We start from the raw sequence: 26,401 nt of genomic DNA, 5'->3' as shown, positions 1-26,401 counted from the left end.
CATTCCACATCCTGCGACTGTCTTATTAGTAAACAAATAACATTATAATGGAAAGGCTTTTCATGGCAGTTTGCTGTACGGTGATGCTATTGATTGATGTCAAGTAGAAGTTGCTACTGTTATGTATCTGTTCAGTGACAAGTTGGTTCTCCTGTGTTCAGATGTTTGCCAGTTTTGAATGGTCAAGTGGCAATATATTAGTAATGAATTTATGCAGATTTTAATGTCAACCATGCATTTAAAATGGGCATTTACTGTTTGCTAAATATAAGTATCTGTCTGATGGTGTCATTTTGAGGTGTTTAAAAAACAGGAAATGTTGATGCAAGTGAGCGAGATACAGTAGGGTTGTAAACAGACAGGAAAATATGACGTCACACAGAGAGTGGGAGTAGTAAACAGATAGATGTAGAGGGACAGAGAGAGGGGGGTAGAATGATAGGGGTAAAGAGAGAGAAAGAGAGCGGGAAAGAGAGAGAGAGAAAGGGAGGGGGAAGAGAGAGAGGAGAGAGAGAGGGAAAGAGAAAGAGGGGGAAAGAGAGAGTGAAAGAGAGGGGAAAGAGAGAGAGGAGAGAGAGAGGGGGAGAGGGGGAAGAATAGGGGGAGGGGGAAGAAGAGAGAAAGGCGGACGGAGAGAGTAAGAAAAAGAGAGTGAGGGAGCCAGAGCAAGAACGAGAGGGAGAAAGGGGAAGGGAGAGCGAGCGAGTGAGAGTTGTTTGGAGAAGGGGGAGACAGAGAAAGGGGTAAGGGGACGGTGGTACTTTGTTTCATTCGTGACACTCAGAGCCTCCCAGTCAGTGTTATTCTGATGTCTCTCTCTCTGGTTCTCTGGTTGGATTGGCATCTCCCTGGGCTTTTCTTCCTGGCTACACTACGAGGACCCACTGCATCTCCAAGGAAATGTGTGCAGGCAGATGCACTGTCTGTCTGTGTATATATGTGTGAATGAGTGAGTGTGTGCCTGTCTCTGTTAATGCATTCCTGGCTGGATGTTTGCGTTGTGAGTGTTTATGTGTCAGAAGACGAAGAGGCAGCAGGGCTACCATTGGGGTTCTGCAGTGTGAGTGACCTAGCTAGGGTCCAGTGTCTCCCGTGTAGCCGGGTAGGAGCTCTGTCCTGCTCTTCTCTCCGCCTGGCCTCCATGAGTTTATCTGAGGACACACATCTCCTCCCTGGAAGGTAGGTTCCATAGAAAGGCACGGTGTGGGGCTGCATGGTGTGGGGCTTTAGGCAGGGTGTGGGGCTGGTTGCATGGCGGATCCTGTCGGTCTACTGTCAGTTCAGTGTTGGGGATTAGAGGATTACAACAGGGGATGCTGGTTCGTCTCTCCGCCTGGGATCACTGTCTGTCTGTCTGTCTGTCTGTCTGTCTGTCTGTCTGTCTGTCTGTCTCTGTCTGTCTGTCTCTCCGCCTGTCTGTCTGTCTGTCTGTCTGTCTGTCTGTCTGTCTGTCTGTCTGTCTGTCTGTCTGTCTGTCTGTCTGTCTGTCTGTCTGTCTGTCTGTCTGTCTGTCTGTCTGTCTACCTTCTTGTGCTCTCTCAAAGATGTTATAGTTTAAGCAATAAAGCCTGAGGGGGTGTGGTATATGGTCAATATACCACAGCTCAGGGCTGTTCTTAGGCACGATGCGAGGCAGAGTGTCTAGATACAGCCCTTAGCCTTGGTATATTGGCCATATACCATAAACCCTGTGGTGCCTTATTGCTGTTAAAAACAGGTTACCAACGTAATTAGAACAGTAAACATGTAGCTTTGCATCATACCCGTCTTATATACCACGGCTTTCAGCCAATCAGCCTCCAGGGCTCGAATGACCCAGTTTATAATGGTTAGTTTGGTACTGCTATAATTAAGTGTTTGTGACATATCACCTGATGTAATATTGTTGTCAGGGGAACGGCTGAAAAAGCAGGATTCAAAAGTGTGTCAGCAGTGCTGTATGTGTCCATATATGAGTTAATATAACTGGATGTTATCCAATAAGGTTGAAACACTATCTGGAGTAGATTTAGATGTTCTGTGTTGTGGGTCTCTACTGATTAGATCAAGGCAACAATGGACTGTGTCTAGCTGGACTTTTGTAGATTGCATATTTCATAAATGAAAAACGTAATGGCAGATGTTAGTACTAGCTTTTAGATTTCATGGACAGTTGCATGCTCCAATCTTACATAATGTCTGCTCACAAACATGAATAAAACCATTACACGCTTATTGACTGTGAATGGGGATAACTAACTGTGAATACTGCATAACACCTGCAGTCTCCCTGACTACAAAACAAAACATTACCTCTCCTCTCGGTAGAAAGAAAATCCACTCCTCACCTCTTCGGGACCTCAATATGGGTGATATTGCCAAAGATAAGTGGGGCACTGGTTCAGTGAACCCCCAACATCTGACCTCTCCACTGTCCACTGGCAAAGGATTCAAGCAGAATAATAACCTGAAATTGCAAGTGAAGATCCACATGGGAGAAACCATATAATTGCAATCTTTGTGACAACTTTTCTAGCACTAGCACCCAGTCATGACTGAGAGGCTTGAGAGACTCAGTGGTATGAGAGGAGGCTGTTTTTGAGATGAGGAGGAGGAGAGCATTTGTTAGATGAGAGGATGAAGAGGAGGCCGTTTTTTATGGCTGATAAGATAAGGTAGGCCCTACTACATCTTAAAGCCCATTCAGATCATGTGTTTATAATAATCTAACGTAAAAGAGACATCACACCACATGCATACTAGGCAACCAGAGGGTTGACCCACGCTCCGGGTCATATTTAGATTCATGACTATGACTCACACGACTACATACAATAACTGCATATATATTTTTCATATGCTGACAGACACCAATTTCCAGCTGAGTATAGGCTACATGCAGTCGCAGCATTTGCTGGCCTATAGCCAACACTCTAGTCAACAATAACCCCATCAATCATATTCAAAACCAACCATCATAACTGGCTTTGACCTCCAAAATTCAATGATCCATTCTAATGCAAGTGAAAACAAAATGAAAGGCATCCAGACGGACCGTATCATATGATTACCGTCTGAGCTGTAGCTCTTTTATAACTACAGCCAAGATGGAGACACTGTTTGAAGGTCTTGGCAAGGTTTTTTTATGGATGCTCTGCAAGCATAATCGTGTCACCGCTCACATGCTCATTCATGCGGCGAATGCCTCACAACCAAAATTGCACTGTACACGGCCACCACCATGCTTCAACAGGCACTGATTCCCCAGTTATCTCCGCTGAGTCAAAACAATCACACTGTTTGAGCGACATTTCTCATTAAAGTGGAGTCTTACGTCAGAATGAATCAATTTACCTGAAGGGGAAAAGGGAACGTTTGACAGACTTCCAGCCAACAGTAAGATGAGAGCATCAGACAGACATAATCAGACCCCAGTGTCTGGAGTCTGGACCTTCGTCTCCGGAAATCAAACTCAAGTGTTTTAGAGACAACAGTCACAGAGCAAAAGAGAAAGTCTGAGAGTCACTGAGAAATGCAGGCAGATGTGACCATTCAATCACAGGGTTCAGTGTCTCTGCAATTATCAGCATTACTGGCTGTGTTCAAACAGGTAGAGACTAGAGACACATATAGGGAGATACAGGAAGGCATAGATACATTATGAAAAACAACACAGTAGTGTGTCAATTGTAAATCATTGATTTTCAATGTGTGCAGGCCAATCTAAGTTTGGTTTGGATGTCTAAACTGGCTCTGTGGCAACGTCTAAAATGATAACCCATTTCCTATATAGTGCATTACTTTTGACTAGGGCCCAGTAGTGCACTAAATAGGAAGTAGGGTGCCAATTGGGATGCAACTGTGTCAGTCACTATCCAGGGCAGCCAGTTAACTACAGCTGACCATTAGCTGTTGCACAGTTCAGCTGGCCCACACAACATCAGATCAGCCACAGTTGACTAGCGCTGCAACTCAGCTGGTCTACCAGTGGTCATTCAGCTTTCTAATGTGGTGACAAGCATGCATGGATGCACACGCACACATACACACAATCACACTTGTGCTGTACTCATGTAACAAAGGTTGGTTATGATTCCACTTCCCACTGCAGAAATATATATGTGATGTTTATGTATTCGTAATGGTTGACTGAAATGACATATCAATAAGGTGTTTTGCCATTGGTCATGCTTGCAGATAGGGGGAGATCGCAAATGTTAATTCTTCCCAGTCTGATATTGACATGTACCAGATCACTATGTACATTTCCTGATATACAGTATATAGACATGTGCCTTCAGAAGTCTCCAGCGCCAGAGAAGATGGTTGACGTTTTACGTGCTCCAAACCGATTGTGATTTTATAATAATTTTTTTGCGTTGTTTCTTTTTTTACTTATTTTGTACGTAATGTTGCTGCTACCATCTCCTATAACTGAAAATAACTTCTGTACATCAGAACAGCGATTATTCACCACGAACTGGCAGAAGTTTTTTTTTCCTTTAACGAGTCCGAAGTGCCCGACGTGAACGACATACTGTTTTTCCCGGGAACAGGCCCAAATCTCTGTCATTTGCGTGAAGAGACGACGGAGAAAAGAGGAAGGAGGTTGTCGGGTTGCCTTCTGAGAATTTGTAGGTGATCGAATAACCCCCCCCTGCCTTCCATTCTACTAGCTAACGTGCAATCATTGGAAAATAAAATCGACAACCTACGAGGAAGATTAAACTACCAACGGGACATTAAAAACTGTAATATCTTATGCTTCACGGAGTCGTGGCTGAACGACGACATTATCAACATACAGCTGGCTGGTTATACGCTGTATCGGTAAGAGAGAACAGCGGCGTCTGGTAAGACAAGGGGTGGCTGATAATGCATATATGTAAACAACAGCTGGTGCATGATATCCAAGGATTTGCTCGCCTGAGGTAGAGTATCTCATGATAAGCTGTAGACCACACTATCTACCTAGAGAGTTTTCATTTTATGTCTACATACCACCACAGTCCAATGCTGGCACTAAGACCGCACTCAATGAGCTGTATTCCACCATAAGCAAACAGGAAAACACTCATCCAGAGGCAGACCTCCTAACAGCCAGGGACTTTATTAATGCAGGGAAACTTAAATGTTTTACCAAATTTTTATCAGCATGACCACCTTTACTCCACACACAGAGACGTGTTCAAAGCTCTCCCTCGCCCTCCATTTGGCAAATCTGACCATAATTCAAGCCTTCTGATTCCTTCTTACAAGCAAATATTAAAGCAGGAAGCACCAGTGACGCAGTCAATAAAAAAGTGGTCAGATGAAGCAGATGCTAAGCTACAGGACAGTTTTGCTAGCACAGACTGGGTATGTTCTGGGAATCTTCCTATGGCATTGAGGAGTACACCACATCAGTCATTGGCTTCATCAATAAGTGAATCGATGACGCCGTCCCCACAGTGACTGTCGCTTTCAAGGAGAGGGACTCTAAGCCGGAAGCTTATAAGAAATTCCGCTATGCCCTCCGACGAACCATGAAACAGGCAAAGTGTCAATACAGGACTAAGATCGAATCATACTACACCGGCTCCGACGCTCGTCGGATGTGGCAGAGCTTGCAAACTGTTACAGACTACAAAGGGAAGAACAGCCAAGAGCTGCCCAGTGATACGAGCTTACCAGACGAGCTGAACGACTTCAAATCAAATCAAATCAAATGTATTTATATAGCCCTACGTACATCAGCTGATATCTCAAAGTGCTGTACAGAAACCCAGCCTAAAACCCCAAACAGCAAGCAATGCAGGTGTAGAAGCACGGTGGCTAGGAAAAACTCCCTAGAAAGGCCAAAATCTAGGAAGAAACTGAGAGAGGAACCAGGCTATGTGGGGTTGCCAGTCCTCTTCTGGCTGTTATTATAACAGAACATTGCCAAGATGTTCAAATGTTCATAAATTACCAGCATGGTCAAATAATAATAATCACAGGCAGAACAGTTGAAACTGGAGCAGCAGCAGGGCCAGGTGGACTGGGGACAGCAAGGAGTCATCATGTCAGGTAGTCCTGAGGCATGTTCCGAGGGCTCAGGTCCTCTGAGAGAGAGAAAGAAAGAGAGAAAGAGAGAATTAAAGAGAGCATACTTGAATTCAGGCAGGACACCGGATAGGACAGGAGAAGTACTCCAGATATAACAAACTGACCCTAGCCCCCCGACACATAAACTACTGCAGCATAAATACTGGAGGCTGAGACAGGAGGGGTCAGGAGACACCGTGGCCCCATCCGAGGACACCCCCGGACAGGGCCAAACAGGAAGGATATAACCCCACCCACTTTGCCAAAGCACAGCCCCCACACCACTAGAGGGACATCTTCAACCACCAACTTACTATCCTGAGACAAGGCCGAGTATAGCCCACAAAGATCTCCTCCACGGCACAATCCAAGGGAGGGGCGTCAACCCAGACAGGAAGAACACATCAGTGAGTCAAGCCACTCAAGTGACGCACCCCTCCTAGTGACGGTATGAAAGAGCCATAGCAAGCCAGTGACTCAGCCCCTGTATTTGGGTTAGAGGCAGAGAATCCCAGTGGAAAGAGGGGAACCGGCCAGGCAGAGACAGCAAGGGCGGTCTCTACTTCTATGCTCGCTTCGAGGCAAATAACACTGAAACAGGCATGAGAGCACCAGCTGTTCCGACGACTGTGTGATCACACTCTCTGCAGCCGATGTGAGTAATACCTTTAAACAGGTCAACATTCACAAGGCTGCAGGGCCAGATGGATTACTAGGATGTGTACCGCGAGCATGCGCTGACCATCTGGTAAGTGTCTTCACTGACATTTTCAACCTCTCCCTGTCCGAGTCTGTAATATCAACATGTTTTAAGCAGACCACCATAGTCCCTGTGCCCAAGAACACTAAGGTAACCTGCCTAAATGATTACCAACCCGTAGCACTCACATCTGTAGCCATGAAGTGCTTTGAAAGGCTGGTCATGGCTCACATCAACACCATTATCCCAGAAACCTTAAACCCACTCCAATTTGCATACCGCCCTAACAGATCCACAGATGATGCAATCTCTATTGCACTCCACACTGCCCTTTCCCACCTGGACAAAAGGAAATCCTATGTGAGAATGCTATTCATTGACTATAGCTCAGCATTCAACCACATTGTGCCCTCAAAGCTCATCAATAAGCTAAGGACCCTGGGACTAAACACCTCCCTCTGCAACTGGATCCAGGACTTCCTGACGGGCCGCCCCCAAGTAGTAAGGGTAGGCAACAACATATCCGCCACGGTGATCCTCAACACAGGCGTCCCTCAGGGATGCGTGCTCTGTTCCCTCCTGTACTCCCTGTTCACTCATGACTGCACAGCCAGGCACGACTCCAACACCATCATTAAGTTTGCCGATGACACAACAGTGGTAGGCCTGATCACAGACAACGACGAGACAGCCTACAGGGAGGAGGTCAGAGACCTGGCTGTGTGGTGCCAGGACGTCAACCTCTCCCTCAACATGATCAAGACAAAGGAGATGATTGTGGACTACAGGAAAAGGAGGAAAAGGAGGACCAAGCACGCCCCCATTCTCATCAACGGGGCTGCAGTGGAGCAGGTTGAGAGCTTCAAGTTCCTTGGTGTCCACATTACCAACATACTAACACGGTCCAATCACACCAAGACAGTTGTGAAGAGGGCACAACAAAGCCTATTCCCCCTCAGGAGACTGAAAATATTATGGCATGGGTCCTCAGATCCTCAAAAGGTTCTACAGCTGCTCCATCGAGAGCCTCCTGACTGGTTTCATCCCTGCCTGGTATGGCAACTGCTTGGCCTCTGACCGCAAGGCACTACAGAGGGTGGAGCGTTTGGCCCAGTATATCACTGGGCCCGCGCTTCCAGCCATCCAGGACCTCTATAGAAGGCGGTGTAAGAGGAATGCCCTAAAAAAGACCCCACCCACCCTAGTCATAGACTGTCCTCTCTGCTACTGCACAGCAAGCGGTACCGGAGCGCAAAGTCTAGGTCCAAGAGGCTTCTAAACAGCTTCTACCCCCAAGTCATAAGACTCCTGAACATCTAATCAAATGGCTACCCAGACTGTATGCATTGCCCCCCCCCACACCCCCCTCTCTCTTTTACGCCGCTGCTACTCTCTGTTATTATCTATGCATAGCCATAACTCTACCTACGTGTATATATGACCTCAATTACCTCGACTGGCCAGTGCCCCCGCACATTGGCTCTGTACCTGTACCCCTGTATATAGTCTAGCTATTGTAATTTTACTGCTTCTCTTTAACAAAATGTTACTTTTATTTCTTGCTCTTATTCATATTTTTTCAACTGCATTGTTGGTTAGGGGCTTGTAAGTAAGCATTTCACTGTAGTCTACACCTGTTGTATTCGGGGCATGTGCCTAATAAAATTTTATTTGATTTGAGAAAGTATTCAGACCCCTTGACCTATTCCACATTTTGTTGTGTTACAGCCTGAATTCTAAATGGATTAAATATTTGTTTTAATAACCCATCTACACACAATGCACCATAATGACAAAGTGTTTTTCAAAATCTTTGCACATTTCTTGGTAATTAAATATAGAAAGTAGCAATAACTAACAACCAACTTGACAGAGCTTGAATAATATTTTAAAGAATAATGTGCAAATATTGTACAATTCAAGTGTGCAAGCTCTTAGAGACTTACCCAGAAAGACTCATAGCAGTAATCGCTGCCAAAGGTCTCTCTGTCTTTGGAAGAACACCCTCAGTCTCCGTTGTATGTAACATTTGAATGTTAAGTAGGCCAATGATCTGAACTCAATGATCTTGGTGCTTGCTGTGGTTTAAATAAAGAAAACCTGCTTGTGATGGTTAATAGTTATGGCACACATGGTTTAATTTACCCCTGGCTCAAGTACCCAAGTGAGTCACTAGATAAACACTAAACTGACTTGAGATGAAATTAAAGATATAGGTAGGTGTGACTTAACATGTTTCTTTAAATTCACATTTTCCACCCACAAATTGATGAAGGTGAAATATGACTGATACATTAAACATACACAGTTCCATGCGTTGTCATGACACGATCAGCAAATTCAGACAACCAACCCATTTGCTACATGTACCTGAACATATCTCATAGGGTTGTAATGCAATCCTGTGGAACATAATGTCTATTGGAAATTGATATTCAGGTCAAGGGGAAATGTACGGAGTAATGAGTTGTGAAGTGTTCCTCCTACCAGACTCAATTTCTGAGAATCACTATGTTATTATAGCCTTCCTTATATGGCACCGATGTCGTAATACATTAGAAGCATTTCCTAGAGTTGTGGTGACGTAATTATGTCTTGCAGTGTAAGATATTCAAATACTGATTGGAGCATGGCAACACGTTCAAGGACGCTCCCTATATGATTGAAAGGTGACCTAAAGGTTTATTTTTAACACAGTTCCCTATTGACTTTGCTGTCTGTCAGACTGGGCACGTAGCACTTCATATTAGGGTGTTCTTTATAAAGGGGTTATAAATAGCTTCTTTATAGATAGTTAATAATCTGATAGGCAATAAACTTATCCTATCCTTTATTCAAGTTCAGTTACTATATATGCCCTAGAAAAGTAAGCACACTTGGTAACTCACATAACCTCAAACCCATAAGGAGGGATGCTTGGTAACCTACATAACCTCAAGCCCATAAGGATGGATGCGTGGTTAACCTACATGACATCAAACCCATAAGGAGGGATGCTTGGTAACCTACATAACCTCAAGCCCATAAGGAGGGATATTTGGTAACCTACATAACCTCAAACCCATAGGGAGCGATGCTTGGTACCTACATAACCTCAAACCAATAAGGAGGTATGCTGGAGGGAGACAGCAGAGGGAGTACGCCCCCATCCACATTGATGGGGCCACAGTGAAGAAGGTGAAAAGCTTCAAGTTCCTCAACGTACACATCACTGACAATCTGAAATGGTCCACCCACACAGACAGTGTGTCGAAGAAGACGCAATAGTGCCTCTTCAACCTCAGAAGGCTGAAGAAATGTTGCTTGGCCCCTAAGACCCTCACAAACTTTTATAGATGCATCATTGAGAGCATCCTGTCAGGCTGTATCACTGCCTGGTACAGCAACTGCATCACCCGCAACCGCAGGGCTCTCCAGAGGGTGGTGCAGTCAGCCCAACACATCAGCGGGGACACACTGCCTGCCCCCCCAGGACACGTATAGCACCCGATGTCACAGGAAGGCCAAAAAGATCATCACGGACATCCCGAGTTTGACCTGTTCACCCTGCTATCATCCAGAAGGCAAGGTCTGTACAGATGCATCAAAGCTAGGACCAAGAGACAAAAAAACAGCTTCTATCTCAAGGCCATAAGACTGTCAAATAGCCATCACTAGCTGGCATCCACCCAGCACACTGCCCTGAACTTAGTCACTGTCACTAGCCGGCTAGCACCCGGTTACTCAACCCTGCACCTCAGAGGCTGCTGCCCTACGTACATAGACATAAAATCACTGGTCACTTTAATAATGGAACACTGGTCACCTTAATAATGTTTACATACTGTTTTACTAATTTCATATGTATAGTTGAAATCGGAAGTTTACATACACTTAGGTTGGAGTCATTAAAACTTGTTTTTCAACTATCCACAAATTTCTTGTTAACAAACTGTAGTTTTGGCAAGTTGGTTAGGACATCTACTTTGTGCATGATACAAGTCATTTTTCCAACAATTGTTTACAGATTATTTCACTTATAATTCACTGTATCACAATTCCAGTGGGTCAGAAGTATACATACACTTAGTTGACTATGTCTTTAAACAGCTTGGAAAATTCCAGAAAATGATGTCATGGCTTTAGAAGCTGATAGGCTAATTGACATCATTTGAGTCAATTGGAGGTCTATCTGTGGATGTATTTGAAGGCCTACCTTCAAACTCAGTGCCTCTTTGCATGACATCATGGGAAAATCAAAAGAAATCAGCCAAGACCTCCACAAGTCTGGTTCATCCTTGGGAGCAATTTCCAAACACCTGAAGGTACCACGTTTATCTGTACAAACAATCGTATGAAAGTATAAACACCATGGGACCTCGCAGCTGTCATACCGCTCAGGATGGAGATGCATTTTTGTCTCCTAGAGATGAAGTGCAATTATGTCCCAGAACAACATCAAAGGACCTTGTAAAGATGCTGGAGGAAACAGGTACAAAAGTATCTATATCCACAGTAAAACTAGTCCTATATCGTCATAACCTGAAAGGCCGCTCAGCAAGGAAGAAGCCACTGCTCCAAAACCGCCAAAAAAAGCCGGACTATGGTTTGCAACTGCACATGGGGACAAAGATTGTACTTTATGGAGAAATGTTCTCTGGTCTGATGTAACAAAAATAGAACTGTTTGGCCATAACGACCATCGTTATGTTTGGAGGAGAAAGGGGGACGCTTGCAAGCCGAAGAACACCATCCCAACCGTGAATCACTGGGGTGGCAGCATCATGTTGTGGGGGTGCTTTGCTGCAAGAGGGACTGGTGCATTTCACAAAATAGATGGCATCATGAGGTAGGAAAATGATGTGGATATAATGAGGCAACTTCTCAAGACATCAGTTATAGCTTGGTCGCCAATGGGTCTTCCAAGTGGACAATGACCCCAAGAATACTTCCAAAGTTGTGGCAAAATGGCTTAATGACAACAAAGTCAAGGTATTGGAGTGGCCATTACAAAGCCCTGACCTCAATCCTATAGAAAATGTGTTGGCAGAACTGAAAAAGCGTGTGCATGCAAGGAGGCCTACAAACCTGACTCAGTTACACCAGCTCTGTCAGGAGGAATGGGCCAAAATTAATCACATTTATTGTAGAAGCTTGTGGAAGGCTACCGAAACGTTTGACCCAAGTTAAACAATTTAAAGGCAATGCTACCAAATACTAATTGAGAGTATGTAAACTTCTGACCCACTGGGAATGTGATGAAAGAAATAAAAGCTTAAATAAATCATTCCCTCTACTATTATTCTGACATTTCACATTCTTAAAATAAAGTGGTGATTCTAACTGACTTAAGACAGGGAATTCTTACTAAGATTAAATGTCAGGAATTGGGAAAATCTGAGTATAATGTATTTGGCAAAGTTGTATGTAAACTTCCAACTTCAACTGTATATACTGTATTCTAGTCAATGCCATCCTATTCAACTATTGAGGTATATATACACCATTCCATCCTACGTATTCTTCAGACATACTAAATATTCTATCCACATACGGTCCATAATACCTATATTGTATATACAGTGGGGAGAACAAGTATTTGATACACTGCCGATTTCGCAGGTTTTCCTACTTACAAAGCATGTAGAGGTCTGTAAATGTTATCATAGGTACACTTCAACTGTGAGAGACGGACCTACCAACCAGTAAGAATTCCGGCTCTCACAGACCTGTTAGTTTTTCTTTAAGAAGCCCTCCTGTTCTCCACTCATTACCTGTATTAACTGCACCTGTTTGAACTCGTTACCTGTATAAAAGACACCTGTCCACACACTCAATCAAACAGACTCCAACATCTCCACAATGGCCAAGACCAGAGACCTGTGTAAGGACATCAGGGATAAAATTGTAGACCTGCACAAGGCTGGGATGGGCTACAGGACAATAGGCAAGCAGCCTGGTGAGAAGGCAACAACTGTTGGCGCAATTATTAGAAAATGAAAGAAGTTCAAGATGACGGTCAATCACCCTCGGTCTGGGGCTCCATGCAAGATCTCACTTCGTGGGGCATCAATGATCATGAGGAAGGTGAGGGATCAGCCCAGAACTACACGGAAGGACCTGGTCAATGACCTGAAGAGAGCTGGGACTGCAGTCTTAAAGAAAACCATTAGTAACACGCTACGCCGTCATGGATTAAAATCCTGCAACGCACGCAATGTCCCCCAGCTCCAGCCAGCGCATGTCCAGGCCCGTCTGAAGTTTGCCAATGACCATCTGGATGATCCAGAGGAGGAATGGGAGAGGGTCATCTGGTCTGATGAGACAAAAATAGAGCTCTTTGGTCTAAACTCCACTCGCCGTGTTTGGAGGAAGAAGGGTGAGTTCAACCCCAAGAACACCATCCCAACCGTGAAGCATAGAGGTGGAAACATCATTCATTGGGGAAGCTTTTCTGCAAAGGGGACAGGACGACTGCACCATATTGAGGGGAGGATGGATGGGGCCATGTATCGCGAGATCTTGGGCAACAACCTCCTTCCCTCAGTAAGAGCATTGAAGATGGGTCGTGGCTAGATCATCCAGCATGATGACAACGACCCGAAACACACAGCCAGGACAACTAAGGAGTGGCTCCGTAAGAAGCATCTCAAGCTCCTGGAGTGGTCTAGCCAGTCTCCAGACCTGAACCCAATAGAAAATCTTTGGAGGGAGCTGAAATTCCGTATTGCCCAGCGACAGCCCCGAAACCTGAAGGATCTGGAGAAGGTCTGTATGGAGGAGTGGACCAAAATCCCTGCTGCAGTGTGTGCAAATCTGGTCAAGAACTACAGGAAACATATGATCTCTGTAATTGCAAACAAAGGTTTCTGTACCAAATATTAAGTTATGCTTTTCTGATGTATCAAATACTTATGTCATGCAATAAAATGCAAATTAATTACTTAAAAATCATACAATGTGAATTTCTGGATGTTTTAAGTGTACCTATGAAGTGTACCTCAAGTGTACCTTTTTAAAGTGTTACAGAATTACAGACCTCTACATGCTTTGTAAGTAGGAAAACCTGCAAAATCGGCAGTGTATCAAATACTTGTTCTCCCCACTGTACATCCCATTCAAATACACAGTACCAGCCAAAAGTTTGGACACACCAACTCATTCAGGTTTTTCTTTATTTTTAACTATTTTCTACATTGTAGAATAATAGTGAAGACATCAAAACTATGAAATAACACATATGGAATCCTGTAGTAACCAAAAAAGTGTTAAACAAATCAAAATATATTTGAAACTTTAGATTCTTCAAAGTAGCCACCCTTTGCCTGTAACGACGTTCGTCTGTTGTAAGAAGAGAGTCAGACCGAAATGCAGCGTGTAGGTTACTCATGACTTTAATGAATGAAAACGGTACATGAAAATAACTGATATAAGAAAACAACCAACGAAACGTGAAACTAATCTGGTGACTACAACACAGAGACAGGAACAAACACCCACAAAATACAAAGTGAAACTCAGGCTACCTAAATACGGTTCCCAATCAGAGACAACGATAAGCACCTGACTCCAATTGAGAATCGCCTCAGGCAGCCAAGCCTATACAACACCCCTAATTAGCCGCGATCCCAAATACTACAAACCCCAATACGAAAAACAACATATAAACCCATGTCACACCCTGGCCTACCCAAACATATAACAAAAACACAAAATACAATGACCAAGGCGTGCCAGAACCCCCCCCCCCCCTAAGGTGCGGACTCCCGGATGCACCTCAAGAGCATAGGGAGGGTCCGGGTGGGCGTCTGTCCATGGTGGCGGTTCTGGCTCGGGACGTGGACCCCACTCCATTAATGTCCTATTTCCTCCCCTTCGCGTCCTGGGATAATCCACCTTCTCCGGCGACCATGGCCTAATAGTCCTCACCCAGATCCCCACATAACTGAGGAGCAGCTCGGGACAGAGGGGCATCTCAGGACAGAGGGGCATCTCAGGACAGAGGGGCATCTCAGGACAGAGGGGCATCTCAGGACAGAGGGGCAGCTCAGGACAGAGGGGCAGCTCGGGACAGAGGGGCAGCTCGGGACAGAGGGGCAGCTCGGGACAGAGGGGCAGCCCGGGACAGAGGGGCAGCCCGGGACAGAGGGGCAGCCCGGGACAGAGGGGCAGCTCGGGACAGAGGGGCAGCTCGGGACCGAAGCAGCCCGGGACTGAGGGGAAGCCCGGTACTGAGGGGAAGCCCGGTACTGAGGGGAAGCCCCAGTACTGAGGGGAAGCCCGGTACTGAGAGGAAGCCCAGTACTGAGAGGAAGCACAGTACTGAGATGAAGCTCAGGCAGGTAGTTGGCTGGCTGGCAGATCTGGAAGAGACTGGTTGTCGAGCAGATCTGGAAGAGACTGGTTGTCGAGCAGATCTGGAAGAGACTGGTTGGGTGGCTACTTTGAAGAATCTCAAATATAACATATATTTTAATTTGTTTAACACTGTTTTGGTTACTACATGATTCCATATGTGTTATATCATAGTTTTGATGTCTTCACTATTATTCTACAATGTAGAACTAGCTTATTTCCTGCAATTTTACACATTTTGGCATGTGGTGCAGAGAAAATGTTGCAGTTTTAAAGGTAATTCCAATGTGTATTCATGTGATATTTGAGTGACTCGAACATTACTACAAAATCGATGGGCTAACAAACCTAACTAAAAAACGTTAGCTGAAATAGACTAGTTGATCTGGACATTTCTGAAAAGTTAATAGCTCTCTAAGGTATACAATGACTGTCATGACACAAGGAAAACTGATGGTGCACTACTCAATTTAGAAATTGCATCTTGTGCATTCTACTATTACAACTATCAAGAGTAAGTTGAAAGCCAGACTCAGTTCCTTAAAAAAATGGCGCCCTCCCTGCCGACTCGTCGGGCCCCCACAGTTTGGGAACCACTGGTCTAGAGAGATTGTAGCCTCTGGAGGACTGGGAGGCCCACTCAGAACACAGTGGTGCTCCAGGAGCTTTGTGGTCTGAATGGAACATGTTTGTCTCTGTATGGAACATGTGTCTCTGATTACTCTGATATACAGTATGGTAATACTGTAGCTAATCAGGCTTACAGTATGGTAATACTGTAGCTAATCAGGCTGTATTAGCAGAGACACACGTTCCAGGCTGTATTTCCCTCTATTACAATGGAATAGTACAGTCGTGGCCAAAACTTTTGACAATGACACAAATATTCGCTGCTTCAGTGTCTTTAGATATTTTTGTCAGATGTTACTATGGAATACTAAAGTAAAAGTGTATAAGAACACACCAGACGTCCTGAGGTTCCTCTGGAGGCTTATGAGAACAGCTTGGCAGAAGAAGATAATACCCAAAGTGTGGCGTAGGGCAGGCGGGGTCCTGATCCCTAAGGACAAGGATGCAGTGAACATCAGCCAATTCCGCCCACTCTCCTTACTGAATGTCGAGGGAATAATCTTCTTTAGGGTCATTGCCCAGAGGATGGCCGAGTACCTACAAAGGAATGCGTACGTCGATACATCTGTACAGAAGGCAGGAATATCAGGGTTCTCTGGCTGCTTGGAACATTCCAGCATGATCTGGCATCACATCCAAATGGCCAAGGTGGAGAAAAGGGACCTCCATGTAGTCTTCCTCGACCTCGCCAATGCATTTGGCTCTGTGCCCCATGAACTCCTGTGGTCTGCCTTCAGATTTTTCCACATACCGGACACCATCACAAACCTGGTGAAGTCGTACTTCCAGGATCTGCAGTTCTGCTTCACCACCTCAGAGTTCACCACCTCATGGCAGTACCTGAATGTAGGTATAATGGCGGGATGTACCATTTCTCCGTTGGCATTCACAATGGCAATGGAGGTTATCATCAGATCCTCAAAATGGGTTGCTGGTGGACAGCGAGTCGACTCTGGTTTCCGCCTCCCTCCACTCAGAGCCTACATGGACGACATTACAACATTGACCACCACTCTCCCATGCACCAGGAGACTGCTCAGAAAACTTGAGGAGAACATCAGCTGGGCCCGTATGAAGATTAAACCATCCAAGTCACGCAGCATCTCGATTGTGAAGGGAGTACACTCTGACCTGAAATTCTTCATCGGAGATGACCAAATCCCAACAGTGTCTGAGCAGCCGGTAAAAAGCCTTGGAAGGTGGTATGATGCAAGCCTGAAGGACAAAGACCAGGTGCAACAGCTGCGCAAAGACATCAGTAGTAGCCTACAGTCCATCGACAACACCCAGCTACCTGGAAAGTTAAAGGCCTGGTGTCTGCAGTTTGGTCTCCTAACCCGGGTGTTGTGGCCCTTAGCACTGTATGAGGTTCCAATCTCAACAGTGGAGAAGATGGAAAGAGGAGTCACAGGCTACTTAAAGAAATGGCTTGGAGTTCCACGATGCCTTACCACCATAGGCCTCTATGGAGATGGTGTCCTCAAGCTGCCCCTCACCAGTCTAACAGAGGAATTCAAGTGTGCAAAAACCAGGCTCCAAATGACACTGAATGAATCTCGAGACCCAGTGGTGAGCAACAACGCGCCGACCTTGGCAACTGGGCGCAAATGGAGGCCAGGAAAAGCAGTCCAGGAGGCAACGGCAGCCCTCAGACATGCTGACATTGTGGGTCATGTTCAGCAAGGGAGAGGAGGCCTTGGGCTAACTAGCCGTGCTGCTTGGAGTAAGGCCACTGCACCAGAGCGGCGGAAGATGGTAGTGCAGGAAGTACGCCATCAGGAGGAGGCTGCAAGGTGGGCCAAGGCAGTCTCTCTTGCCAAACAGGGACAGTGGACTCGATGGGACAGTGTGGAGAAGAGAAAGATCAGCTGGAAGGATCTGTGGGCCATGGAAGCGAGGCGGTTGAGCTTTTCCATCAGAGCAACATATGACGTCCTTCCAACACCAGTTAATCTTCACCAATGGTATGATGAAGATCCGGACTGTGCCCTCTGTTCCATGCCAGCCAACCTCAGGCACATTCTCACAGGCTGTAAAACAAGCCTCGCCCAAGGACGCTACACTTGGCGTCACAACCAAGTCCTTAAAAACCTTGCGTCCTCCCTGGAGGACAAGCGAGCTGCCACCAACTCCCTACCACCCACAGCAGCATCACACTCCTTACGTACAAACTTTGTCCGCAAAGGGGCTAAACCACCGAAGAGCGGCTCTACACCATTAGAGCGAGACCAGCTGCGCTTGGCCCGCGACTGGAAAATGCTAGCTGACATTGGCCGGCAACTTGTGTTTCCTCCGGAGATCGCAACCACCACCCTAAGACCTGACATGGTGCTCTGGTCCCGTTCACTCAATAAGGTCTTCATCAATGAGCTCACAGTACCCTGGGAAAACTCAGTAGATGAGGCTTATGAGCGAAAACATCTGCGCTATGCTGATCTAGCTGCCGAAGCACGGCATCATGGCTGGAACACAGAAGTCCGACCAGTGGAGGTGGGCTGCAGAGGTTTTGTGGCAACATCTACAACCAGACTGCTTAGAGACCTGGGAATTAAGGGCCAGAGCCATCGTTCGGCAATCAAAGCTGTATCAGAGGCGGCAGAAGGCAGCAGTCAGTGGCTCTGGATGAAGAGGAAAGACCCCAGCTGGGCCCCGAAGTGAAAGGGCCAGGTGGTATGCGGTCAACAATGATTGACTCAGGGAGGAGGACGCCCCTGCCATGCATAGTCCCATGGGATGTTGGCTATCAACAACAAGGCAACTCCTATGACTAATTGGGAATGGGACGCAAGCGTAGGATTGATCACCCTGTCGCTGGCCGCCTTTGAGGAGGGTGTATAGTGTGAAAGGCCGAAACACCCTAGGAACCAAAGGTACACTACTGACGATGCGCTCCCCAAATTTCACCACGCTCACTGTTCATTAACTCTTGGAAGTGCTTGCACAAAGGATAGTAACATCTCATCCTGTGTTCTTGGAATCAACAAGCATTTCATAAGTGTCAAAGGCGTTTATTGACAATTACATGAAGTTGATGCAAAGAGTCAATATTTGCAGTGCTGACCCTTCTTTTTCAAGACCTCTGCAATCTGCCCTGGCATGCTGTTAATTAACTTCTGGGCCACATCCTGACTGTTGGCAGCCCATTTTTGCATAATCAATGCTTGGAGTTTGTCAGAATTTGTGGGTTTTTGTTTGTCCATCCGCCTCTTGAGGATTGACCACAAGTTCTCAATGGGATTAAGGTTTGGGGAGTTTCCTGGCCATGGACCCAAAATATCGATGTTTTGTTCCCGAGCCATTTAGTTATCACTTTTGCCTTATGGCAAGGTGCTCCATCATGCTGGAAAAGGCATTGTTCGTCACCAAACTGTTCCTGGATGGTTGGAAGAAGTTGCTCTCGGAGGATGTGTTGGTACCATTCTTTATTCATGGCTGTGTTCTTAGGCAAAATGTGAGCCCACTTCCTTGGCTGAGAAGCAACCCCACACATGAATGGTCTCAGGACGCTTTACTGTTGTCATGACACAGGACTGATGGTAGCGCTCACCTTGTCTTCTCACGACAAGCTTTTTTCCAGATGCCCCAAACCATCGGAAAGGGGATTCATCAGAGAAAATGACTTTACCCCAGTCCTCAGCAGTCCAGTCCCTGTACATTTTGCAGAATATCAGTCTGTCCCTCATGTTTTTCCTGGAGAGAAGTGGCTTCTTTGCTGCCCTTCTTGACACCAAGCCATCCTCCAAAAGTCTTCGCCTCACTGTGCGTGCAGATGCACTCACACCTGCCTGCTGCCATCCCTGTGCAAGCTCTGTACTGGTGGTGCCCCGATCCCGCAGCTTTAGGAGATGGTCCTGGCGCTTCCTGGACTTTCTTGGGTGCGCTGAAGCCTTCTTCACAACAATTGAACTGCTCTCCTTGAAGTTCTTGATGATCCGATAAATGGTTGATTTAGATACAATCTTACTGGCAGCAATATCCTTACCTGTGAAGCCCTTTCTGTGCAAACCAATGATGACGGCACTCATTTCCTTGCAGGTAATGTGGTTGACAGAAGAAGAACAATGATTCCAAGCACCACCCTCCTTTTGAAGCTTCCAGTCTGTTATTCGAACTCAATCAACATGATAGAGTGATCTCCAGCCTTGTCCTCATCAACACTCACACCTGTGTTAACGAGAGAATCACTGACATGATGTCAGCTGGTCCTTTTGTGGCAAGGCTGAAATGCATTGGAAATATTTGGGGGGGATTCAGTTCATTTGCATGGCAAAGAGGAACTTTGCAATTAATTTGAACACTCTTCATAACATTCTGGAGTATATGCAAATTGCCATCATACAAACTGAGGCAGCAGACTTTGTGAAAATTAATATTTGTGTCATTCTCACAACTTTTGGCCAAGACTGTACAGTCCCCTTAACACATCTACCCCAACATACTCCACATGGAAATCAACAGCTACTGGCTGAAGCGCACACATTCAAACTCTTAACAAAAGGCTTGGTTCAGTGCTCAACCTAGTTGTTGTTTCAATTAATTTCAAGGCCCAGTGCAGTCAAAATGTTTTTTTTCCCTGTGTTTTATATCACATTGTACAACAGCTGATGAAACTAACACTTTACAATTGTGAACAATTTTGATCAGTGTTATTTCCTGATAGTTGCTGGTTGAAAATACAATCTACAAAGGACCATCAAATCAGCAGGTTTGCATGGGCAGGAGTTTTGGCTTTCCTTGTTGACATCACCATGCGGTACATTTTTTATAGACCAATAACAAAGAGCATTCCAAACCTCCAATAACAGCTAGTTTTCCCCTCCCCACTAAAACCACTCCCAAACAGTCCTAGGAAAATTCTTGCTACAGAAATAGTGTTTAGCTAAAAAGCTACTTTTACCCATTTTAACAGAAATCTTTCACAGTAAGGCAATTAATTGCTACCCAGAAATGATTTGATATTGATATTAAAAAGGCTGCATTGGGCCTTTAAACCTTTCCAATTCTGATATTTATCCAAAGCAGATAAATGTAGACCAGATGGAACAACAAAAATAGTGTAGCGAATCCTTTGTTGTTGCTCATCTTCATGATCTTTTTGTCCACTCTCTGATGATTTCCCTCATCACACATTCAGTGATTATTAAATTAGTTGATTCAAAGAGAACTTGTGGCTGTAATTAACGCTAACAAACATTACATAATGACATAATTGTCAATTAACTGTGCTACTGTTCTCTGACTAACAGTTACACTCCCTTCTGTCCACCCTCCTCCACTCCTTCTCTCTCTTTCCTCAGATGGGAAATGCTTCAGACACAGCCCTGTTTGTCTCCACAATCTCAAAGGAGCTTGACTTCCTCATGGGCACACTCTACAGCATATTCTGTGAGTTCATATTCACTGACAAGAGGTCATATTTATTCACCGTTTATCCATTCACAACAAATTCTCACATTTTAGTCAATTCAATTCCAACTAGCTAGTCATCCAGTCACAGCCCCATGCAGCTCAAATGAACAGAAAAGGCATATACAATCAATCCATTCAGAGTACTGGATATGCTTTTATGCCTGGATGTATACCCTCCGATTTTCACATTCATAATTCTTCATCTATGTCTTCAGTTGTCCTTCTCTCTTTTTCATGTTATCATATTTCATTCTCTTTCTCTTCTAGGTGTTCTGTCTCTCCTGGGGAATGGCATCTTGATGCTTGTTGCGTATCGTAAGCGCTTGTCCTTGAAGCCGGCCGAGTTCTTCATCATTAACCTGTCCATCAGCGACCTTGGGATGACCCTTTCTTTATTCCCTCTGGCCATTCCCTCTGCATTCGCTCACAAGTTCGTCATATTCTTTCTCTCTTCTGGCTCATGGAACAAAAAAACACTTGTTTCTCTCTCTCAGTGTTATTCTGAGTTATGATAATGAAGGAATATAACATTTTATACTGCCTAACTCTCATCTCTCTCTCACTGTTATTCTGAGTTATGATAATGAAGGAATATAACATTTTATACTGCCTAACTCTCATCTCTCTCACTGTTATTCTGAGTTATGATAATGAAGGAATATAACATTTTATACTGCCTAACTCTCATCTCTCTCACTGTTATTCTGAGTTATGATAATGAAGGAATATAACATTTTATACTACCTAACTCTCATCTCTCTCACTGTTATTCTGAGTTATGATAATGGAGGAATATAACATTTTATACTACCTAACTCTCATCTCTCTCACTGTTATTCTGAGTTATGATAATGAAGGAATATAACATTTTATACTGCCTAACTCTCATCTCTCTCACTGTTATTCTGAGTTATGATAATGAAGGAATATAACATTTTATACTACCTAACTCTCATCTCTCTCACACTGTTATTCTGAGTTATGATAATGAAGGAATATAACATTTTATACTACCTAACTCTCTCTCTCCACTGTGTAGGTGGTTGTTTGATGAGATCACCTGTCAGTTATATGCTATGTGTGGAGTTCTGTTTGGTCTGTGCAGCCTGACCAACCTCACAGCTCTCTCCTCCATCTGTTGCCTCAAAGTCAGCTTCCCTAACTATGGTAAGTTAGATGTCAATGGGATATGATCAAACCTTTCTTTTTACCGTACGTTCATCTCTGAGATGGTGAAATAGTCTGTTAAAACGGATGCTAACTAATTTGCCCTTTAGAGATGAATAAAGCACAATCTTATCTTATGTCAAAATGCACATTTCTACGCCTTCCTTTTCCCCCTTTGTCCCATTTTCCATCCCCAGGTAACAAGTTCTCCTCGTCCCATGCCTGCGTCCTGGTGGTGGCTGTGTGGTGTTACGCCTCTGTGTTCGCCATCAGTCCCCTGACACAGTGGGGACACTACGGGCCCGAGCCTTATGGCACTGCCTGTTGCATTGACTGGCACGCGCCCAACCACCAGCTGTCAGCCCTGTCCTACATCGTCTGCCTGTTCCTTTTCTGCTACGCTCTGCCCTGCACCATCATTTTCCTCTCCTACACCTACATCCTGCTGACGGTGCGCGGCTCTCGCCGGGCCGTCCAGCAGCATGTGTCATCCCAAACCAAAACCACCAATGCACACAGCCTCATTGTCAAGGTTAGAGGGTATCCCTGTGTCATCAGTCCAGTTCACAACAACAACATCAACAGTTCAGGGATTATGCAATTCTATGTGTGGATAGACGAGTATAGTTTGCAGGTTCTGTGGCAAAGTTATAATGCATTATACCGGCAGAATTTAAGTAAAGTAATATTGAACATTCATTCAATGTTTATGCCTATTTATATATGCAGAAATGTTTTTAATTATGTGTGTTTCTGAACAGTTGTCGGTAGCAGTATGCATCGGTTTCCTTGGTGCATGGAGCCCTTACGCCATAGTGGCCATGTGGGCGGCATTTGGTGATGCCACCATCGTGCCTCCTGCTGCATTCGCCTTGGCGGCCATCTTTGCCAAATCGTCCACCATCTATAACCCTATGGTCTACCTGCTGTGCAAACCCAACTTCCGCAGGTGTCTTTGCCGAGACACGTCCACATTCCGCAATAGGATCTGCAGGGGCAGCCCCCGGCCTGAACAGAAAGACCCCTTTGGATCCATATCACAACCATCCCAGAGAAACAACAAGGAAATGAGCATCTCATACGGACAGCCAGAGAGCCCCGTGGCGTGTCTGCACTGTGCTGAGGATGGAGCTCCTTGCCAAACAGGAACCCCGTCCCAGAGGAGTGCCTGCATACTGACCGGCTCCACCTACGGCGAGGTGACTGTCAGTCAACTCTCTGCCAATCTGCAGGCTGATTTCCTCTAGTATTGCATCAGAACTGCATCCTACCCTAATCGTTCAGACAGGGATGGCGAGATTGCCAGGTGGAAAGAGATGGCCAGGAAGGGAGAGACTGACAGTAAAATGGCAAAAAGTATTGGTTGAATCATATGTTGCAATCTGGCACACAAGCCAACATGACAGTATCTGTGTCAGTGAGAGATGATGGGCCCATCTTAACTCATCATTATTTTCTGACATCTGTATGTACCTCAGCAGCTGTTGCACTCGTTCTTACCACAGCAAACAAGATAATATTGCTAGAGTCCAATGGCTTACAAGTTGGTCAACCCAAACAACCAATAATATTAAATTGTACAAGATGAAAAACACAAAAGTGTTAACTGAACTATTTAAATATATTTATAAAAGACAACATTTATTATTATTATTAAGTGCAGTGGATCTATCCAGGAAAATCATGTGGCAAGGAGACAGAACTAATAAAAATAGGTTCCCAATGATCCCACACATCATGCAATGTTCACATCTGTGTAGCGGGGGCGATATGAACATATTAAAGCTAATCATCATCAACTCATCTGGTTATACTGTGCCGGTGAAGAGAGAGAACTTGGCTGAATTTTTCCTGACATATTTCCAATACATTGCTGATAGAATTGGGCTGTAAAGTAGCCCTGGTTTCCCTTCAGACCATTGTGTTGCTGTGCTGTAGACCTTGATGTGTATTTGTAATAAGAGAGCATATCTATAGTATCATTATGACCTTATTGTAACTGTGAAACAAATGTTTGAGGAAGTTGCTGTAATTATCACATTTTATTACAAAATGTTGAAACAACCAGTCTGGTGCTTGGTTATAATTGTTTGAAATTTAACTCATGTTTCAAAATTGTAAATCAAAACTGGCATACCTTTTGTTCTAATGGGTCAGTAGGTTCAGACACTCTGGTAAAAGAACCTCGTGATTTGCAGTATATCAGAAGTCTGTAATGACATTAGGTAACCCATCATCTCTGCTTTTAAGGGCATATTAGTCTCTGTTTCATTCAGAACTACAAACCTGTTTCAACAACAGTGGACAATGGACAGTTGGACGCAACAAACTGTGACTGAATATTTCATTTTCCTGTTAGCATGGTTCCAGGTTGATGACCTTTAAGGTTGATGACCTTTGGTGACCTTAATTGCCTTTGGCATTATCTGTTGAGCAGATCCAAAGAGCGGAACCAACAGAATCTCTGAGTTCTTCTGTTTCAGATAATTCCAATATTATAAAGGCAGTTGTGATGCAACTCAAGTAATTCTGGCACAACATCAAGGATAGGTGGAAAAGTATTGCTATGGAACCTCAATTCACAACTTTCAAAATATGTTCCTTTTGATAGAATTTCCAACATATGCCTGCTAAATGCAGATAATATATATATTTTGGGGGAAGGGGAAAGTCTGTGAATCCTAAAATTAAATAAACATAAAACAAATTATTCTGGCAAGTGGTTTGATTGTGTGTTGGCATACAGAGTTTTGTGTGGAGTATTTTATGAGCAGAGTCAATCTAGCTAATCAGTCAGAAATCTCCATTCTCTCAAAAAGGGGTTGCGGTGATTGTGTGCAGGACATGACATCTCGGCTGCAGTCACCTCATTTTTCCACTTGTTTGATCTGAGATGAATCAGAGTGAACAGGAATTTGCATTTTGTATGAAAAGTGGTAATTCTATATGAGTTCCCTGCATAGTTGTGTTTCTTAAGGCCTACAACAACAACCCCACTGACTTTATCAAAGCTGACAGACTAAATAATAATGAGTGGTTCACAGTGAAAGCAGTTACATAACAAACAGATGTAACTCTAACATGCAGTGAAGCTCAACATCTGATTAGGTCATTTTTTGTCATGCGTACATACTGGACAAGCGTCCCCACTGTTACAATTCTTACATTAGTACAGTAAAAAGTATTAAATGTAGTGGAAATTAAAAACATGCAAAACAGACAGTCACACTGTCTTTCTAAGATACCTTGCTACTCATTAAATACACGCTGATTAATCTGGCTATTTGCCATTTGCTTCAAAATGAACTGCAGTGAACCATTCAAGACGTTCATCTCTTTCACTCCCTTCCCTCATCACTGTTCACTCCCTCTCACAACTGCTCTTTCTTTTTCCTCCCACCTCCCTTTATCATCCCCCTCTCTACACTCTCCCTCTGATGAAACCCTCAAGTGATTATAGTGGGTCATGGGGTTTGGATCCTCTTGCTACACCAGCTGTTCCAGAGTTTCCGACTGCTCATGGCACACAGTCAGCGCACAATGCAAATTTATTTTGGCGTGTTTATTTCTCAGCCTGCTGTCCACGCCTCAGAAGATACTGGGGGGCATTTCTGCTCTGGTGTGTGGTATGTGTGTGTGTACACTGGAGTTGGTGTGTGTGTGTTTGTGTGCGTGTAAATGAATAATTCCATTTCTCCTTGTATTTATACAAATGTCAGTTATGTAATTAGTATGTCAGTAGTAAGGTTTGTCCTGCTCACTTGACGGGTGGCTTGGACTTCTTCAGATAATATTTTTTTAGGGGCTTATTTGAGTACCTCAGTCAGTCATTAATGCTATTTCATGTGCTTTTAAGTTACTGAAATAGTAGTAGAGGGAGATGTATTTCAATGAAGTCAAATTAAGAAACAATACAGTTTCTACGGCCCAGACCAGAGCACAAAACACTACTAAAGAGGTATCATTATAAGCGACAGGAAACAGAAAGTCTAGGATTTACCGAGGCAAGAGAGTAACAGTGCCCCCAACTGGTTATAACAGGAAGCACACTGGAGTTAATACATTTAAATGAGCATCACATGCCAAAACAATTATGGTTCAATTTAGCTAGTTACT

General features: G+C 44.5%; 1 protein-coding gene across 1 annotated transcript; it reads left to right on the top strand.

Moving 5' to 3' along the window:
• The first annotated feature begins 688 nt into the window (after nucleotides 1–688).
• LOC124032117 (opsin-5-like) lies at nucleotides 689–25,000 on the top strand. Its single transcript, XM_046344238.1, has 6 exons — nucleotides 689–1,179; nucleotides 21,007–21,094; nucleotides 21,386–21,548; nucleotides 22,158–22,285; nucleotides 22,483–22,817; nucleotides 23,047–25,000. The coding sequence occupies exons 2-6, from the start codon at nucleotides 21,007–21,009 to the stop codon at nucleotides 23,530–23,532; spliced, it is 1,200 nt and encodes a 399-aa protein (XP_046200194.1). The 5' UTR covers nucleotides 689–1,179; the 3' UTR covers nucleotides 23,533–25,000.
• The last annotated feature ends 1,401 nt before the right edge of the window (nucleotides 25,001–26,401 follow it).

The sequence above is a fragment of the Oncorhynchus gorbuscha genome, linkage group LG03 (genome assembly GCF_021184085.1).
Source record: "Oncorhynchus gorbuscha isolate QuinsamMale2020 ecotype Even-year linkage group LG03, OgorEven_v1.0, whole genome shotgun sequence".
NCBI classification, from domain to species: Eukaryota; Metazoa; Chordata; class Actinopteri; order Salmoniformes; family Salmonidae; genus Oncorhynchus; species Oncorhynchus gorbuscha.
The sequence above is the reverse complement of the archived record's forward strand: the minus strand, read 5'-3'. Positions and strand labels throughout refer to the sequence as shown.